This window comes from Nyctereutes procyonoides, unplaced genomic scaffold (genome assembly GCF_905146905.1).
Source record: "Nyctereutes procyonoides isolate TBG_1078 unplaced genomic scaffold, NYPRO_anot_genome, whole genome shotgun sequence".
NCBI classification, from domain to species: domain Eukaryota; kingdom Metazoa; phylum Chordata; class Mammalia; order Carnivora; family Canidae; genus Nyctereutes; species Nyctereutes procyonoides.
The window spans coordinates 9014662-9029877 of record NW_026575139.1 but is presented as its reverse complement, the minus strand read 5'-3'; the positions used below and the strand labels follow the sequence as shown (position 1 = coordinate 9029877).

The window sequence follows — 15216 nt, the reverse complement described above, 5'->3', positions numbered from 1 at the left end:
TTTTCTACAGCCGGATGCATGTTTTCTCAGAGCCCCAGAGGGGCGGATCACTGACTTCCTTCCAGGAATACAGATCTAGAGGCTCAGAGGAGGCATGTGGCTTTCCCAAAGATACTTTGTTACAAAGATTCGAACCCAGGTCTCTCTCTCTTTCCAAAGCCCAGGCACTTGCCTTGTCTCATAGCTTCCCCAAATTATTCACCAACAGCAGAACTAAGGGTGTATTTATTAAATCACAAACCCCGTCTGCCTCTCCGAGGAGGGGAGATCACAGGCAGCCAAGTGGGTGGGGGTAGGGCATCTAAGCCCAAGGATGCTGGACCAGGCAGGGAGGGAGCTGAGGGAGGATGGGGGGGACACAGAAGCCCCCAGGGCCAGTGGTGCTGCCTGTTTGGACAGTGGCCTGGGGAGCTCATGAAGGCATGGGATTAGATTAGAAGGTCCTGGGATCCCAATCTCAGGCAGGTGAGACATTTTCAGCCCCAGGCTGCCGCTGGGGTCTGCAGCCAGCTGGAACTCCCCCTTATTTCCCAGTAGGATTCACAATCTTTCCCAAGAAGATTATGGTGGACACAACATCATCCTTAATAAACACCAGAAACGGTTTGTTCAACTTGATGGGCAGCGGCGTCTGCATGGGCAGCGTCTGGGCTCCGGAGCCGGCTGCGCCCTCTGTGCCCTTCTCATCCATCTTCAGCACCGCCTTGTGCACCGCCTGTGGGAATTGGGAACGAGGTCAGGGCCACCAAGCCAGTCTGGGCCAAGGACACGAGAGGCCCCGGGAAGGAGAGGCTGCAGCCAGGGTGGCCCAGCACAGCAGTGATGTGACTTGGTGCCAGCCACCCTGGGGCTCCTCGCTCTTCTGCTGTCACTGCTGGAAGGATGCAGGACAAGCGGAGCTGGCAAGAAGGGAATAATGAGGCTGGGGGAGCAGCAGTGGCAGTGGGGAGGACGGGGTGGGGTTCGCTGTCCTTCTGAGAATTACAGGGAAGTGCTGAGCAGTGTAAGGGCAGAAAGAAGTCTGTGGAACCTTAGCTAGATGGAAAGGGGGTGATGGCATTTGAGCTAAGAAGCCTCCAGGCCTGCCCACCCTCCTCTCAGCTTCCTGGGGGACAGACGGTGAGGAAGGAGCCAGATTTGGGGTGAGGAGGGGTCAGAAACAACTGAGACCCCAGATACACCCCAGAGCACCCCCATCTGTGCTGCGGTGATCCACCCTGGGACACAGCTGGGCTTCTGCACATATTGACGCATTTCATTCCATTCTACAACATCCTAACAATTTTACTAGTGGGCCAGCCCATAGCCATTGTTGGCACAAGGAATCACAGCCACGGGCACACCTAACTGCGGAAGGGAAGCGAGGCGTGGAACTGAATAAAGGCCCACAGGAGAGGGGCAGCTGGCACTGACTCTTCTTGATGGGAAGTCTATGGCAGGAGAACCTAAGAGCAAGAAAGTTCTATTAACTGTCTTCCTTCCTCTTGCAAACTAGAAAAGAAATCCTAATCAGTGCCTAGTATCAGCTCAGCTTGGCAGCTAGGATCTCTCCCAGATTGGATTGGTCCGAGCTTCCTACTTAGCATCCACCCCCATCCCCACTGGCTGGGTCGCCAAGCTCTCCTGCAGTCCAGCCTTTGGCTCAGCTGCTCCTACTACTGGAAGATGGTCTCCACCCCCAATGCCCAATGCCCTTAAAAGTAGGGTTGCCAGGTAAAATACAGGATGGACAGCTAAATTTGAATTTCAGATAAATGCTGAATATTTTTAGCATAAGTGTATCCCATGCAATATTTTGGACTAAAGAAATTATTCATCACTTACCTGAAGTTTGAATTTAACTGGGTGTCCTGTATTATACCTGCTACACCTGGGGGGCCTACCCCACATGGTCCTCTGTGCACCCCAGCAGGCAGGTGTTCAGCCTGGCTAGAAACCACAGGGCCCTTGGCTTGCTCATCTCTTGCTCATGTAGAGCATGTTTGCAATTTACTGTGAGGTCTTTAGAAGAGGCTCTGGGTCAAACCTAGACTGGTTCTCAGCCTGATAAATGTTCCAGGCTTGATCACTTGTTTGTTGCATAGAATCGACCTCCAAACAAGCACCAGGAGCTTGATAGTTCCAACTTTAAAGCCTAGAAATGGGAAGGTTGGGGAGCTTCTGTGATTCTCCCAGGATGACAAGGCTGGTTAGGGACAGAGCTGGATTGGGGCCCGGCCTGACTGGTGGTGAGACAAGACTCATTCAGCTGCTGTGACAGGGTCTCTGGCCCAGGGCTGTGCAAAGGCTTCTTGTGGGAAGGGTGGGCATCCAGGCGAGGCAGGCTTACCTCTCCCACTTTCAGGCTTCGATGAGGGGAGATCCGGGTGAGATCACCATGCTCCTCAAAGATTTTGGTGATACCCAGGTAGGAGAGTGTCCTCTTCAGATCATAGTTACCAGTGATGGAGAACCTGGGCAAGGACACATCTACGACCCTGGGGACATGGGAGTAACAAGTGAGTGGCAGGGTCTTCTTGCTTTCCCCAGCAGGCCGCAGGGTTGGTGATAAATGAGACATCGGTCTTCCCAGCCCTGGAGGTCTTAGACCCTTTGTCCCCAGACCGAGGAGGGACTCTGACCCTGGGACCCTGGCTTCAAACACCTACGCTCTCTGAACTGTGGGCCTTCTTCCTAGCAAACCTGCCCCAGAGCCCTCGCCCACAGAAATGGTCTCAAGTCCCACTGTTTCAGGGCCCCTTTGGTGGCAGAGACGAAGGTGTCGTTCCCCTGAGAGTCCCAGCTTTGCCCAAGCCCCGAGCCAGTCCTGGTCCAGCAGACTGGATGCCAGAGGTGGCAAGGGCCTGGGGACTGAGGCCAAGCAGACCTGAGCTCAGATCCGTTCTGACTCTCACGGGCTCCATGACTTGGAGCAAATGATCTCACCTCCCTAAGCCACTTGGGCGAAATGACAGTGCTCATCACAGCAGGCAGGGGGCAGTAAGAGCGTAAAGCAACTGGGCTTGGGTGCTCCCAGTCCCTGGCCAGCAGGTGCTCCTCCTTCCACACACACACACACACACACACACACACACACACACACACACACACACACACACACCCCGTTAGGGCCTCAGGTGCTCTGGGGGTGGGACCCAATTGGCGCCCCCTGCCTGGGCCTGGCCGTGGGTTCCTGTCCCCTGGCCCTGAGCCCTGTCCCTTCTTGCCTACCTAGGACCTCATTCCTGCCTGCATCCCTCTGTGTTCCACACCATCCATCAGGAACGGTGTCTGCTTCATCATCCTCGGGAACACACCGTGTTCTCCGATAACCACGATCCTACACGACAGAAGCAAACACACCTCCACCGGCCCCGAGTCGCCTCCCCAGCTGCCGGGTCATTCCTTTTCTTCCTTTCATAGCAGAAAGGAGTTGTCTCTGCCAGGGAGCTCCACTTCCACCCCCTACAGCCTCAGCCCACTCCACTTGGGCCCTTGCCCTCAACATTCCACTTCCCGGGGTTCCTGCTGACCTCAGCTTGCTTGACCCAAAAGACCGCTCTCGGAGAGCAGATCCCCCGCTCACCTTTTGCCGGCACCACCTAGTCGCCCACCTGTACTGTCTGTGATGCTCCAAGCCTCACCCTTCAGTCCTCTTCTCTTCTATCTTTCCTCCCTCCAGAGGGACCTCATTTAGTGTCATGGCTTTAAGTACCGGCCACAGGCCCAATGACTTACCTTTCCATTCATTCATTTGCTCAACAAATGGAGTGCCTCCTGTATACACATCAGATGCTTAGATGCATGTGTTAAACAGAAGAGGCAAAACCCTTGAGTGTGAAGGAAGAGAGACACGAAAGTCCACACGATGAAAAGCCGCCCACGAGCATCGATGCATATAGACTGGGAGTCTGTGTATAAGAAGCCAGTGCGTGCAAGGGAGTAAAATACAGATCACTTTGGAGGAATCAGTAATGCTGGGGCACTGGGAAGATTTGAGAAACTTTGAAGGAGGCAAAGGCATCAGGCAAGCTGGATCATTTTTTTCCTGAGTGAAGTGGGGAACCACAGTAGGGTTTTTGAGTGACATGCTCTTGCTTAGGGCTGAAAATGGTTATTTGTCTGCAGTGTGAAAAATATACTCTTGGTGGTAGGGAGTGGGGGGCACCAGAGTGGGTGCCAGGAGGCCACTGGGAAGTGGTTGCAGTCCCAATGTGGTAGGGGGAGGCAGGACAGGAGCTGTAGAAGAGCCCAGAAGAGCAGCCTGTACTCCCTGCACAGAAAGTTGCATCTGTGCTCCATAGTATCCTTGGGCCTCTGCGAAGAACTTTGGTTCTGTGAAACCCAAACCTACAGTAAGGCCTGTGCTGGCCTACTGGAAATCTCAAAGGGCCCATCTCACACTTGCAGGGGGCACAGGGAGGAGTGTGGATCCCCGTCCTGAAGCCACAGAGATTGCAACAGTCTTCTGGGAACATCTGCATGCAGTTTAGAGCTAGTCTGCTGGTAGGCTTGACCCCATGGGAAATTGGCAGGATTAACTTGGAGATGAGGATGCTGGGACCCCCTAATCATATTGCAGGCTCTCAAATCATCATAATTTGAATACTAAAGGAAATGCGACCTTCTGGATCCCATGTTGCATGAAGCCAGGACTTCTGGATAAAGCAGGGGTGGTGGGCATGGAGCCCACTTTTCCTTCACCTTCTATATCCCTCACTCCCCAAGACACTTTTGTGGACTCAGAATCTGTAGGGCACAGGTTAGAAACTGCCAGTCCCCTTGGTGGGGTCCCTGTGTTAAGAAGGATGTGCCTTTATCTTCAACCAACAGGCCACCATCCTGGAGGTCCACCTAGTAGGGAGGAGGACCAGATCTGCAGGACACCCATCACTCAAGGAACCTGAGGTCTAGATGATCTTTTAAGAACCTTGGAGTCCTGCCTCTTATAAGGGGAAGGACAGACAACCTCCCATTTGTACATACCCTCGGTGGGGTCATGCTCTGCTAAGGCACATTTATTTGATCCTCTCAAGAGTCCTATGAGGCCAGCATTAGGGGGCCATGTCATAGAGGAGAACACTGGGTCTCAGCTAAGGTTGGAACCCAGATGCTTCCTCCTATTTCAGGGGCCAGACTTTGCCTCCCCCCACCACTGCAGGCCCTGTTTTTCAGCAGGGAGGATCAGGGGGTGCTGTGCAGACCCCAAGCATAGCAGTCCTCTTGGGATGACCTACCATTTAGCCTGCTTCTTCTTCCCATCCCCCCAATATAGTGACTTTATCTGAAGCATTCAGAACTGGAATTCCTCTTTTATGGGGCTTGCAGCTCAATTTAGATATCCAAGATATGTTCTGCCCACTGCTGAGGGTGTGTTTCATGTGAAAGAGCACCCACAGCAGCCCCAGCTCCATTCTAGCCTCGTATCTACCTCCCCTAGAACCCTCCTCAGCTCCCGACAGTGTGTCAGCCACGCTGTCAGGAAAGACTCTTCAAGTGGAGAACAATGGTGGGGGCAAGGGAGAAGGGACAGTGCTCAGAGCAGGGAGGTGACCATCCAGACACCTTTCCTCCCCAAGTCTACACTGCCAAGTCCCCAGCCCTGACCCTTCTTGAGAAAATCTACTGGTAAGCAAATGCCTGAGAAGAATTTTGTAGGCTCATCTTACATCTAATTTTATGGGGTTTTAAAAAAATATTTACTCACTTTGGTCCTTCAACTATTATTAATATAACTTATTTGTGACACATTTCACTGGTTTTGTTATGACAGTACAGTTAAAAACATGACTCTGTACAATACACAGCTCCCTTTGACAGCCTGTGTTTGTCCTTGACGTTTCTCTCTGCCTAGGATTCCATCATTCCTCTTCTATCCATGCATGCCACGGTTCAGCCTTAAAGACTTAGCTCCAAGCCACTGGCTCTGTGGAGGCCCCTCCACCACCACTGCCTGCCGTGGTTTTACTCTGTCCACTCCACTCCCGTGATAAATGCATCTCCCTCTAAGAGAAAGTGTTTCACTATATTCCTATGACTTCTTTTCTGGTCTACTTCCTACCAAAATACAAATTCACCACGGATCCCAGAATAGGACTTGGCCAGGGGGTATGAGCTCAATAAATCTGGGCTAGAAGAAGCAAAGAGTGGAAGGGAAGGCAGGAAGAAGGAAGCAGCCACATGTGCCAGGCACCCTCGTACCTTCGAGTGATTAATTTTTTCCATCTGTCAAAAGTGTCTGCCTTCAAGGCCTCCTCCACAGTCTTCATTTTGCCCTCATCAGGAAGGATGAAGGTGGCAGAGATGGTGCCCTGGTAGGGCATTTCCAGAATAGTGCAGGAGAGCTGTTCATCATAACCAGTCTCATACATGCCCCCACGGAACATCATGGGCACCTTCACTCGCTGGTTTCCATCCAAAAAGAAGTCTTCCTCTTTAGTTATTTTTGGATCAAATTCGTGTTGCCACCTGGCTTAAGATTGGAGGACAAAGTGGCATGAGTGTCCTGAAAGGAAAGAGGTTACTGGACCCAGATAACTACTGGTCTCTGTCCACATGGATTCAAGGAGGGGGTTTGGATACTCTGAGATGTCAGGGCAGGTCTCCAGGAGTCCTTGTCTTTGTGCCATGCTCTGAAAACTCCTGGTAAGATGGGGATGAGTCTGATTGTTCCCAAAGAAGCCACAACCAGAACTGCTGAGCTGAGAGGGAACCTGTGGACCACCTGAAGCCCAGATGCTCCTGAGGATTGTGTCCCAGCAGAGGGGCCTGGGTTATACTTAGTGGGAGCTGTTTGGGTCTGATGTGAGTGTAAATACCCTATTCCATCAGTCCCAGAGTAGCTGTTCTCATGTAGGAATGAGAAAACTGATGGAACGGGCTGTTTTTGAGAACCTGCTGAAGAGCAGCGAACACTCAAAGTTGGGTGTTTGGACCCCTCCTCTTTGATCGTGGGAACTCTTTGATGCCATTAGGCATAAACTTGGACCCGGGCTTTTTCACACCTGCTAACCTCAGAGTCCCCCATAGGGGCCCCTGAGGACCAAGTCCCTGAGGTCAACTCTGGCTTCATTGTTCTGGAAGGATGGCCTTAGACGAGTGTCTTAGCCCCTCTAGGCTTCAGCGTCCTTGTCAGAAGAAGGAAGATTTTGACAGGTACCTCATAGAGCTGCTGTGTGACTGAGTGGGAAAGGCAGCACAGCTCAGTGATCTCATACAGTGAGTGTTGAGTGGATGCTAGTCATCGTCAGCATCACTGTTGCCATTGCTTTTATAATCTAGGTGACGTGGGGACTTTAGAAAACTCCAGATCTCCTCTCTACCATTGCTTTTTTCCTCTACGCCATAGTCTCACTGTGCATTTCAGGAAAGCTGAACTTCCATATTCAGAACCATGTCTCTGACAGCCCCCCAGTGATCTTGCCTGACCTAGGGCTGTTGGCCTCTGCTTCTTAGCCATTCTGGCCAAACTTTGTGTGTGCATGTGGCATGTGAGTGCTGTGTGTGTGTGGTATGTGTGTGTGGGGGGGGTGGTGGTAGGGATGAAGCTTGGATTTGGGAATGTTTTTCCATCTTATTTTTTGGTCTCTTACCCTCAGATTTGGGGAATTTACAAAATATGACAAGGAAACAGAGGCACATCATCACCACCATCAACACCGTCACCATCCTGAGTGTCTACTTGGAGTAACATAAAGTGCACAGCCTGTGGGTCAAGAGAAGTGAGTTCTAGTCCTGACTCTGATTCACTGGCTTTGTAACTCAAAGTCCATTCATCCCTTTCCACATTACACTTTCTTTATCTAAGAAATGGGGAAAAGGATGCCACTCCAACCTCTATGACCAACATTGTGTTAGGATAATCAGTAATAATGAAAATGCACATATGGAGAATGATGTAGACTTCCCCAAATTTATTTCTCATGCATTTTTACTTTGAGTCCCAATAACTGCCCAATGAGTTATATATAAAGGCACTCATTTTGCAGGTAGAACAAATGGGATTCTGATGGATTAATTATTATGAATTCAAAATCGCAGAGCAAGCACGTGGCCAACCAGATCTTTAATCCAAATCTACTGGAAATTTTATCCTTCCCAACATGCTCCAAGCCTTACCTCGAAAGAAAATACAATTTGTAAGAAGCATCACAGTGCCAGGGTCTATATTCTTGATCAGGTTGTTGATTTTCCCCTGGGTTTTCTGACTGACATAGTCATTGATCTGCTTCCGAGTATCTCCTAAATTCTGGAAGTTGGTGGGGACAGTGTCTGCACTGTACAGGTTCTTGACATTTGTCAGAAACTTCTTCTCTGGCTGCAACTTCTGGTCGATAAACAAGGTGTTTCCAAGGTGTAGTTCGAGGTCCTGGCTGCCCTGGTTCATCCTGTAGATGAGGTAATGAAAGCCCTCATGAATGTCTCTCTCTGGCATATTCCTGAAATTGAAGCCCTGCTTGATCTCATCCAGGGTGGAGTCCTGGGAACCCAGAGACAGCATGGAGAAGGCTGCAGAGATGCTCAAGGGGGAAAAGAAGATGTTCTTTCTGGGGCTATTGGAAGCCAGCTTCCTATAAAGCTTGCAGCCGAAGTCTGTGTTCCGCTTTGTGAGCTCCTCGGCTGCCTTCATTCCCTTCCATGACTGGATTTGGCTCTTGGGTCCACGATACTTCGCGGGGGACTTGGAATTCAGAAGACCTTCCACAGTGAGAAGGCCAGCAAAAAGTAGGCCCAGGCCCAGCATGGGGTTCATTTTCCTTGGAGATTGTCCTGTTGAGTAGTAGACTTGAGATTAGCAGAAAAAAAAAAAAGAACAAAACAACCCCATTGTCACTACACTATATTACCCACAAGGAAGACCATATTAAAGAAGCAATACTGTCACTAGCATGTGATTTACATGGTGGTTTATAAATGCTTTCACATCCATTTTGGCATTTATGCTTTGCAATCACCCCAGAGAACTAGAAATGGTTGTCCCCATTTCATCAATGAGAAAGCTGAGTGTAGAAGACAGTTCTTGATTTTGTACTCTTCTCCCTCAAATTATAGTAATGGTATCTCAATTCCTTTGAGGAACTGCTTCCTCCACTCCATTGGAGCCTGGTAAGAATATCCCCGCAGTGTGAGCGTGTGACCAGGTCTAGGCCATCAGAATACTGCATCCACTGCCATGCTGATTGGTTAAGGAATGCAAGTGACCAGAATCAGATCAGTCAGCATCCTTCCCTGAGAATGCACAGGACTCTTAATTCTAAGGTGTCCGGCTTGGTGATATAGTTCCAGAACCAAATGTGGCTATGGTTGCCATAAATAGAAGGACAGAAAAGAGAGAAATATTGAAAGAGAGAAATGGGGAGATGTACTTGGTGACATCTTTGGAGTCCCTGGATCAAGCTTTACCTGAAGTTCACACACTTCTGGTTTCTCCAAGGTAGAAGGGCCAATACATTTCCCTTTTAGGATTGGCTGGTTTAAGTTGGATTTTTTTTCCCTTATAATCAAAAGAATCCTGACTAATTGGCAGAAATAAAGCCCTTTGTCTAAGATCACATGGTCAGTGATGGATACCCATCCCAGGAGAACCCAGGTCTCTAAGAAACTTCTTTCCCTGCACCTTTTCCAGGAAAAGAGACAGTGTTATAGAGAGGAAAAGTCACATCTGCCTGGCTCCAGGACAGGTGCCCCTTTTGCCACTTCTCAGCTCAGCATCTCCCGACAAGATTGAGTTTTGGGGGGACAAAAGTTTCATTTTCTGTTTTACCTTCATTCCTAGCCCCAAGGCTACAGAGAGCTGCCAAAAAGGTTGATATTCCAAGCAAGGATGAGGTCCCATGTAATATGGAGACTTGGCTTGCTTCACAGGAGACGGCTCTAGAGCATCAACCACATGCAACATCCACCCTGAGAGGGGAGGGGCAGGGCTTTGGGCCAGCTGTCAGTGGCTAGTCTGCCTCCAGGAGGCAGGGCCTGTGGTAGAACTTCTAGGGTCCCTTGGCTCCAACACACCAGAGGCAGTCTTCTGGATTGGGGACAGAAGCTGCGAGCTGTTAGCAACTAACCCTCACAGCACCGCCCACCAAGGGGAACTGGACCTGGCACCAGCAAGGTCCACGCAGCTAAATCCCTGGTGCCCGGGCACTGAGTAGGCTCTTTCCAGTTGACCAAATGAATGATGAATGAACACCTGCATAGAACCTGCACTGGGAGTGCCCCGAATCGCCAAGTTCTTTGTTCCCTCAAACCTTCCACTCCGGGTCTTGTGGACACAACCCTCAGCCCAGCACACAGGGTCTTCAGAGAGGCTCTGACCCAATGTTTGAAAACTTTAGTGGATCCTACTCATTGTTTCCATCTTCTAATGGAACTTTATTTTTCTAGGTGTCTCCCCCTCCTTAGACAGCCCATGTGCCTCAGGGGCAGGGCCCCATCCCCAGCTCCAAAGGGGCCTTGACTTGGGGTGACTCAGAAGTTGAGCCCAATCCAACCAGGTCACATGACTGATTGAGGCTCTGCCCTAGTAGCTGTTCTGGGAGGGGCACATGACTTAAGTGAGGCAATGAAGGTGATGGCATATTGGGGTGCCGCCCTCTCTCTTTCTCTGGATGTCCTGGGCAGGAAGGTGTGTATGCATGCAGGGCTTTGCAGAGAAGTCAGAGCTGGAGCCACAGATTAGGCAAACTTGGAGCCCATCCTGCCTGTAGACTTCCAACTGTGCTGGTGTGAGTTACGTAGTCAACCACCCAAGGCCAAAAGCATCCTACCAAATACAGGTGTGTATAAAAAAATTCTAGGACTACCAAGCAGTGAGGACTCCAGACTTTGATCTCATGCCTTTCTGCTGTGTGACATTTGAAAAGGATGCCTCCTCTCTGAGCTTCGGTGATCTCTCAGCACCTTTCACTCCTTCTGACATGCATTTTAGTAAAAGTTAAACACAGCTGGTGGTGGACAAGGGTTCTAGGGACTGTCTGAAGACGGTTATAGAAGGCAAGATTTGTAAAACCCCTGAGGATGTTTCAGATGAAGGAAAGAAAGTTTAAAGTAGAAAGGATTCAATCTCTCAGGTTAGTGAACTGGACTGTTTACAGAGTCGGCCTGGTTTAAAAATAGAAGCTGCACCTGTTGGGATGAGCACTGGGTGTTGTACGGAAGTGATGAATCACTAAATTCCACTCCTGAAACCAACATCACACGGTATGTTAGCTAGCTAGAATTTAAATAAAAATTCGGAAAAAAGAAAAGAAATAAAAATAGAAGCTTTTTGCATTCCAGAGTAGATCACTGCCTGCATGGGCACTATTTCCCAACGCCCAGGAGTGCAGAAGTTAGCCACCTCAGCCAAGGAATGGGGAGAACATTCTCAGCAGTAGGTTCACCACCAGTCAGGTGAGATGGAAAGTCTTTGGGCAATCTGCTGGGAGCCGAGTCTTGGTCTGGGTATAGAGCCAGAACCTAGAGCAGAGGAGGGAAGCTTCTGGAAGCTTCTGGCACAGATGGTGAGCACACACATACCCCCACACACTTTTAGAGTGATGATGGGTGAGGGGAGTGATACTTTGGCTTTCTCCCCACTAGATGTTGCTAATCACCTCACTTCCCCTGGCTGTGGAGACACCGACCACACCCTGGCTGGGGCTCAGCTTCCCCCACCTCCATGAACCTGTGTCATGGTGGTCCCCACCAGCCCCTGGCCCTGCCCCACGGAGTCCCAACAACCCAGGCTTTCTTCCCCCAAAACAACCCACACTGGCCCCATTTCTGGGCTTCTCCAGCTGTCATCACAGGCTCCAAACTTGATTCAAACTTGTCAGATGGGTACCAGTCCCAGATGCCTGAGGAGGCTAACTTTTATTCCATTCATTAAAACAGCTGAGCAACTGGTTGTTTCCCAATAAATTGATAGGCTGCCCATGTTGAGCAACTCTTTGTTGGTTATTAGTTTGGAGTGTGTGTGTGTGTGTGTGTGTGTGTGTGTGTGGTTGTCATCCTAATAAAATAAATAAACACAATCAGGAAGAAAAGGAACAAGATAGGACCTGAACATGGTAGAGGTCACATGGGGCAGATAAATCTACCATCAGTATTGTAACTCCTCTCTGACTCTCCTGCTCCCACATTCCCTTTTAACTTGAGAAAACAATCCCTTTTTCTTATGAAAAGATGCAATAGTATGGCCCTGACTCGGGAGTCATGCCTCCTGAAGACAGACCCAAGGCAGGTGAGGAGCCCTCTGAGGGACCGAGGAGCACAGGTGTCCACCATCTGCATGTGTAGAGGGGGTCCCTGGGGAGGGGGGCTCTCCTTTGCCCCTCACACCATCCTGATGAGCTTAGTAACTGGAATCAGCTAATCAAATAGACTCAGGAGTGGGGAGAGTGGGATAGGATAGCATGTTCAACAAAAATGTCCTTTTATACTTCCTATCATTGGTGGTTTGGGAAGACGAAATGCAGCACCAAACAGAGCAGGAGCAAGAATCAGAACTACTCAGTGCAGAGTGGTTTGGGCTATTTGTTACTGCCCAGTTCCTGCAGTGTCCGACCTCAAGCAGGTGAGACTATAAAGTGTAGGGTGCTTTGGACAAATGGCCCTCCCCACGGGCTTGCACCCTAAGGAGTGACTGCCAGCAGGGCAACCACAGCGCCTCCTTCTCAGTGAGAAGCCTCATCTTGCACAGGCTGGACAGAAGTGTCCTGTCCTGCCCCAAGGAACCCCAGGCCCTCTGAGACCCGTTTCCTTCCAGTTCTTTCCAGAAGTCTCCAACAGAGGGCATGGTACTTGTATAAACTCAATGCCCTTCCCTCAGAGGGCATCTAGGGTGTGAGGGACCCTTCCTAAAGATGTGCCTTGGCATCCCAGAAGACCAGCCCCAAAGCCCCGGGTTTGAGGATGCATCCCAGCTCTGCTCTGGGGCCCACCCATTTTAAGGGATGATATCATTTTAAGGGGAGATGGCTTTAAACATATTAGATGCTATTTTGGGAAGCAAGTTGAGAACTAGGTGGTGGTGAGATATAGCCTTCCTCCCCTGCTGGACGAGAGAGACCTGTGAAATCTAGTGAGTATGGTGGTAGACTCTGGCTTCCTTCCTGGGCAACAAAGAGGGTGGAACATAAGTTCATCATCTCAGCCCAAATTTGCCCTGGAGATTTCTGCCTTCATTCTTTTAAGAGCTATCTTGAGCCTTCACTCTGTACCAGACACAGGGGCGCCGGTGCAATGCCCTCCCCTAGCCTTCCCTGGAGCCCAGACATGGAGCTCTCTGTCCTGGGAGGTGATGCCCACAGCCAGCCCCGCAGACTTCTCCAGATCCTAAGCACTTTCCAGCTCTTTGCCTGGCCTCTTCCTCCTGCCCTCAGTGACCTCGTTCCAGGATGAGGGGATACATGAGTTGGAAGGGCTGAGTGACCAGCAAACCTCAGGTCCACTCGTGCCGTACAGGGAGACGGAGACCCAGAGGACAAAGAAGCTAGCTGAGGTCACGACATGCATTCTGATGGATCAGAGTGCAAATCCAACTCATTAAGGCAGTTCTGCAACAGTGTGTGGAACCGGCTGCTGGGCCTGCCTTTCTCCATGAAATCGTGGGTTGGCAGAGACAGCTCCTTTCCTCGGAGAGAGATAAAGATATAGAAACAGCCCACAGACAAGGCTGAGTGTAGCCTGAACCATGGGGCAAGGGCAGACCAGACCTTATCCTGGAACAGTTCCCATTCTCACCCCTATCAAAGTTTTTTGCCTAGGAAAAGCACTGGGCGGGGTGGGGGGTCAACATCCACAAAAATTAATCAGGGCTCCCCAAAATGCCCAGTGCACTTTTCAGGAGAGAGGTTTCCCAGATCCGGAAATCTTCCAGAATTTTCTTTAAGATACCCACCCTGGGACTGCACTCCATCCTCCCACAACCAAAAGCAAACTTTGTATGGAGTATACAAAAAAAAAAAAAAAATACCCAAAGAAACAAATGAAGAGCACTGAGCTTTTTCAAAGAGAAGATATTGTACTCACAGCACATTCAGGAGAAATCCACTGCGCCAGCCAAATGGATCTGCTTTTCTTGCTTTATTATTTATACTTCCATAGCCTCTTGGTAAAGTAGACCGAAGGCCAATAAAATTAGCTGGCCTGAGTGGGCAGGTGATGGGACTCGAGGAGCAGTGGCCACACCACTTCCTCGGGGGCTTCTCCTCAACCCCGGAGGCAGCAGCGCGATATTTAGACCACACCTGCTTGGGCTGTGGCTTTTCTAATGAAGTCCATTTATATCTTTTGCAACGAGCCCATTTCCCAATCTCTGTGGGCCTGGGACCTGGTGTGTTCTACGGATAGATTGTTGTTAAATATTCAACCCAAACATCACCGCTGTCATTGATGGGAAGATGTTGATGACTGGGTTTCTTGGGGTCATTCCCATTAATCCCCATTTGTTTCTTATGCTATTTTTTCAGTACTCTATGTCTATCAGTTGTACTACCTTTGCTCACTTGGAGTCCTTTGGGGGGAAGGGGAACAATGAAACAGGTAGTTTCTGTTGGGGGTAATGGGGAATCACTCACATCAAAGTTTGTGATCCTTCCAGAAAATCGCAAATTGCTTTCCTGCTGTGTGTTGCCCTGGAGGAATGAGCCTGGACGGTTTATCGCCACCTCCTCTGGACTTTCCTGCATTTTCCAAGTTGTCTTTAAGGAAGGGGTATTACCTAGGAATTAATTTTTAGAAGATTTAAAATAAAATGAAATTCTTTCCTTCAAACCCGCTGATCCCAGGATGGAAAAGCCCAATGCACCTGCTTCGTTTTGTTTTGTTTTGTTTTGTTTTGTTTTGTTTTGTTTAGATTTCATTTATTTTGACAGAGAGAGAGAGAGAGAGCACAAGCAGGAGAGGCAGAGGGGCAGAGAGAGAATCTCGAGCGGACTCCATGCTCAGCACGGAGCTGGACTCGGGGCTCGATCTCACAACCCTGAGAGCATGGCCTGAGCTGAAGTCAAGAATCAGATGCTCAAACGACTGATTCACCGCTGTGCCCCTGCACCTGTTTTCAGTTCAGTTTTCTCCAATTAATTCTACTGAGTGGAAAAATCCTGCAGATATTCCTTCCCCACTTTGTGATGATCCGTAATAGGTCTTGTGTGACCACAGTACCAAGAGGTAGGGACAGTGTTTCTCTTCCTCTTTTAGCAGAGGCATGACTCGCATCCCGAAGCTGTACAGAGCAGTTGACCCAGCCAAGCCTTT

General features: G+C 49.8%; 1 protein-coding gene across 1 annotated transcript; it reads right to left on the bottom strand.

Annotated features, from left to right (window-relative positions):
• Positions 1 to 207: 207 nt before the first annotated feature.
• Positions 208 to 14203, bottom strand: SERPINA12 (serpin family A member 12). Its single transcript, XM_055304464.1, has 5 exons — positions 13990 to 14203; positions 8098 to 8748; positions 6181 to 6451; positions 2330 to 2477; positions 208 to 715 (listed from the first exon to the last, which is right to left on the bottom strand). The coding sequence occupies exons 2-5, from the start codon at positions 8729 to 8731 to the stop codon at positions 524 to 526; spliced, it is 1245 nt and encodes a 414-aa protein (XP_055160439.1). The 5' UTR covers positions 8732 to 8748; positions 13990 to 14203; the 3' UTR covers positions 208 to 523.
• Between the last annotated feature and the right edge of the window lie 1013 nt (positions 14204 to 15216).